The sequence below is a fragment of the Marmota marmota genome, unplaced genomic scaffold (assembly GCF_001458135.2).
Source record: "Marmota marmota marmota unplaced genomic scaffold, marMar, whole genome shotgun sequence".
NCBI lineage: Eukaryota > Metazoa > Chordata > Mammalia > Rodentia > Sciuridae > Marmota > Marmota marmota.
In genome coordinates, this window is record NW_025999977.1 from 24,378,895 (window position 1) to 24,383,594 (window position 4,700).

At 41.3% G+C, this 4,700-nt stretch overlaps 1 protein-coding gene across 3 annotated transcripts in view; it reads left to right on the forward strand.

The window, feature by feature from the left end:
* Positions 1-1,758: 1,758 nt before the first annotated feature.
* Positions 1,759-4,700, forward strand: part of Srbd1 (S1 RNA binding domain 1) — a 250,085-nt gene continuing 247,143 nt past the window's right edge. Inside the window, exons 1-3 of one of the 3 annotated variants that reach the window (XM_048804452.1) lie at positions 1,759-1,843; positions 2,219-2,260; positions 3,136-3,288. In XM_048804452.1, the coding sequence (XP_048660409.1) occupies positions 3,151-3,288 (138 nt within the window). In that variant the 5' untranslated portion in view covers positions 1,759-1,843; positions 2,219-2,260; positions 3,136-3,150. The remainder of the gene's footprint in view (positions 1,844-2,218; positions 2,261-3,135; positions 3,289-4,700) is intronic. The other 2 variants (XM_048804449.1, XM_048804450.1) reach the window with 2 other exon arrangements.

Here is a 4,700-nt window from a genome sequence, read left to right on the forward strand (position 1 = left end):
AGAGAGAGAGATTGATACCTACACAGAGGAGAAGGTGTTTGAAGAAGCAGGCAGAGATTGGTGATGAGTCCACAGGTCAAGAAGTCAAAAGTGCTGATATCCAACCCGAAGTGTGAAGAAGCAAGGAAAGGTTCATTCTGAGAGCCCTTGGGGAAATATAATCCTGATTTTGAACTTCTGTACCCCAATTTGAAAGAATTGGGTGTTTTTTTGTTTTGTTTTGTTTTTTGTTTTTTGTTGTGTTGTTTTAAACCTCCTATGTTGTGATAATATGTTACAGCAGCAACAGCAATCTAATGCAGGGATTTACTGGTTGCTAAAAAGAAAAAAAAAAAAAAAAAGGAAACTAGGGGTCAGGAAGAATGCTCACAGACTCTACAAATTTGCTGATGGTTAGTCTTTTTTCAGAGTCTCAGCTTTGGCCCTGTGTTAGCCAGTTAGCCTGTGCCTTGCTCCATAATCAAAGAACAACTCATAAATCCTCTAGTCACACATTTTATCCTGATCCTCACTGCAGAAGTTGCTCCTTGAAGTGGTCATTATCTTTTATGTGCATGCCCTTAGACCCAAGCAATCCAGATAAAACAGTTTGGTGGATTATTCAGTATATATTTTTCTCATCCCTGGGGATACAACACATAGGAAGAATTGTACCTAGAGGTACAATTCTATAAGAAGAAGAGTACATTTGGTAAATTCACTCCCCCAAGTGAAAATGCCCAGGTAACTTGACATAATTGGAGACTCTGGCAGAATCTAGGAACAGAATAAGTTTGGGACAAAAGAACTAATATATTTTTGTGCAAGTAACATAGCCAAGACCCGCGTTAAGTAAAACATACATGATTTCATTCAATTCTTGCAAGAATCTCATAAAGTCAGCAGTAGTAGTATTCTGTTTCATAATCATGGAAACTGAGACTCAGAGGAGACATAACATACCCATGATCTCACAGCTTATAAGTGATGGAAACAGATTCAAGGTGTTCTAGCTAGCTCCCAAGCCCATGTTTTCTACATTAGGAATTGCTACCTCCCAATAGGAAACACTCAAGACTGAGAGCAAAAGATGGATGAGGGAAGCATCAGGTCCAAACCTCTGTCACTCTTTCCTCACAGACAGAAGGAATGTCTGTAGAGCCCCTGGGAGGGGGGGGAAACCCTGATGCAGTGGTACTGGACTGATTGTTTTAAACAGAAATGCCACTCTGAGAATGAAATGACACTTTAACGTGGCTCACTGGAGTCCTGATCTCAGGTCCTCTGGGACCACTGGTCACTCAAAATGAAGACAGCAAGTGTGTTTGCCTACCTAGGCCTATAGAGCTTGTGTCTGACCAGGTCTGGATAGAGCCAAAAGTGTAGGTATGAGCCAAAAGTTAATTTAAAAAGAGGGGCTGCTCTTGACCTTTTCTCTTCTACTTCCCCACACCCCACTGCATGCTTCCTAGGCCTGCAGAACACAGTGTCTTGGAAAAGATGTGCTCATCCTGTTCTTATGAGGCCATTGGCTCTCCAGAGAGGTAGAACTAGGAACCGAGCCAGAATTTTCCTTTCCCTCCAATCCTTCTAAGAAATTTCCCAGTAGGCAGTAGGCAAACTTTTTAAGAGAAAAAGGTTAAGCTTATCACAGGAATGTAAGGTTTTAAACCCCAAGTTTCTGGTGATCCTCTCATAGCCCACAGTTGGGGAAAAGTACGCTTCCTCCTCACTGGCTCACATCTTCCTTAGTCAGTAATTTTCCTTTTCCGGGAAAGGAAACTGTCCAAGTATCCAATTTCCAAATCAAGCAATCAAGGACTTGTTCCTGCAGTTCAGAAGCTAGGAATTCACATCAAGACCGGTCTGTGCCTCACTGGTTTGTTTGCTCTGATTAGCTTTGAAGTTTACCAGACTCTTCTGGTGACCCCCGCCCCCAGCAGGATCTATTTACCTGCAGTTCACCTTTCCTGTGGTAGTTTTCTTAGAACTTGGGTATGATCCAGGTCCCCGGTCCCTGCCTGTGTGATTGGGAATGAGTCACTCAATGGCTCTGAGTCCCAGTGTCCTCGTCCCACGACAGGCGAGTCATCCCTGCCTCCTACTCACTGTTGGTCTCAGACCAGAGGAGGTTATGAAAGTACACTGATAATTCTTGAGGCTGGTGTGGATGTAAATAACATCTTTGTGCAAATCCTTGGCCCCCCAAGCTGACATCTGCTTTTGTTCAACATTTCAGCAGAGAGAAGAGAGCCTCATCTCCAAGCGTTCATGGTTTAATGTAAGAAAACAATTTCTTTATATTCATTTAAGATGAGAGTATAGCTCCAATCCTTACCCAGTTACAGCCTTAGGCTGTCCATAAGGAGAATCCTCTCATGTAGGAGTCTCCATAGGAAAGATTCCCACCAGCATCATCAAGCCTCAGCTGGTTCTGCTAATACCTTCTCATGTGGGTCAGTTATGACTTTTAGAGAATGACCCCTCAATGAGAATCCCAACATACTTCCACCAGCATTTTGCTTGCTAGAGTCACAGAGAAGGTCTCCCACCCAGTCATTAGCTGAAAGATGCTGGAACATAGCACCCAGTCCTCATAAGAGCTGCCTGCTCCAACAAAACACCTCAGGAGCATTCCACACACCACAGGGTTTCAAACCCTAGTGATTCTTGGCTGTCCTTCTTGGGACACACTAGATTTGTCAGTGTCCCTTCAAATATGCACCTTAGGGACTGGGATTGTGGCTCAGTGACAGAGCACTTGTCTAACATGTCTGAGGCACTAGGTTCCATCCTCAGCACCATATAAAAATAAATAAGTAAAATAAAGGTATTGTGTCCATCTACAACTAAAAGAAAAATTTTTAAAGAAAAGTATGCACTGTAGTCTTCTATTACTATGAAATAAATTACCCTAAATCCTCACGGCCTAAAGCTAGCAGTGTCTATTATGTTTCTTAGAGTCAGGAGTCCAGGGATGGTTGAGTTGGTAGTTCTGCTCTGCATCTTTCACGAGGTCCCAAGTGTCCGCCTGTTTGGAATTAGATGGCAACCCAACCCAACCCAACCCAACCCACAGGGCCCATCAGGTTATAATCAAATTGCCATTAACAGAAAATAATTTAGAGATCAATAAATGCAATCTCCTTATTTTAGGAAAGGAAAAATAAAATGAAGTACATTGCGCAAGGTCACCAGATGTTGCTAGAAACAGGATTGGAATCCAATTCCATTCAACATTATGCTCATCGCCTCCGTAATGGGTCGCACAGAGAATGGCGAAGGGAAGCACCATGGAGGTCACAGCAGGTAGGTGTCTCCCTGGTTCTTTTCCCCACAGCCTAGGTAGGGCACGACATTGATGGCAAGCCTGTTCTGGCTCTTTCTGATCCCCTCCTTTTATTTAAATTAAAAATAAAACATGTGACATTTATATTCTTTAAATGTTAATAAACCATCTGTTTAATATGTATTCTAAACCTTTGGGAGGATGGGAAATCTTACAAGCCTGTATTTCCTATAATCTATATTTCCTACCTTTGTAAAATTTTTTAAACAGCTTTTATTATTTATTTATATATTTATGTGGCTCTGAGGATTGAACCCAGTGGTAGGCGAGCACTCCACCACTGAGCTACAACCCCAGCCCCTGTAAAATTCTTTCGCCCTGTCTGGAACGGTGGCATGTGCCTATAATTTCAGTAACTTGGGGGCACCGAGGCAGGAGGATCACAGGTTGGAGGCCAGCCTGGGCAATTTAGCAAGACCCTGACTCAAAATCAAAAATAAGAAGGGCTGGGATGTAACTCAGTGGTCAAGTGTCTCTGGGTTCAATCCCCAGAACTAGAAAGAAAAGAAAAAAATAACAAATCTTTAGCAGCATCTTCAGCCCCCTCTTCTTTTCTTCATTATTTCACAAAAATTCCCAAGAATGCTTCTGTCACTTGGTGTTTATTTGTTTTACGGCTGTGGTTTGTATTTGTCCAAACTCAAGAGATATTGACTCCTGTAAATTGTCTAAGATCATTTAACTATTTTTTTTCCTATGTCAGACTTCATGGCATTTTTCTTATACTTTCCAAGTTGAAAGTATAAGAAAGCATAAGAAAATTGAAAGAAAGTTGAAAGTATAAGAAAATTCTTAGAGGAAAAAGAGGCAAAATATGGATTATTGTGTTTTTTTCTTTTAACTATCTACAGTTTATTCACTGTCTTTTCCAAAGAACAATTTATTCCTTCTCCACTTTCTGACTTACAACATACATGTTAAAGCCCTGACTTCACTGCTCTGCCATGGAATACTATTCAGCCAGAAAAAGAAGGAACTAACTTAGATAATGATGTGGAATAAGTTCAGGGTATATTGTTGAATACAGAATCATAAACATCAGATACTATCTTCTGTGCAACATTGGAACAAATGAATATAGACCAAAATTCATTAATTTCAATATGTACATATTTTTACATTTTTGATGTTTCTGAAATTAGAATGTGCTATTTTTCCATAATAAATAGCATGTCATTGTTTAATTGGCAGGCTTTTTAAAAATGGCTTTATTGTCGCGACCCCTCGCCGGCAAGGGAAACACGACACAGGATTCTTCTTTCAACAGTTTATTCAGGCCTTGAGTCATGTATCATCTTCTAGCACCCGCCCGCCGCCACACCCAAGCACAGCTTAATAAAGCGCATCCATCCTAAGCCGCCACGTGGCATCT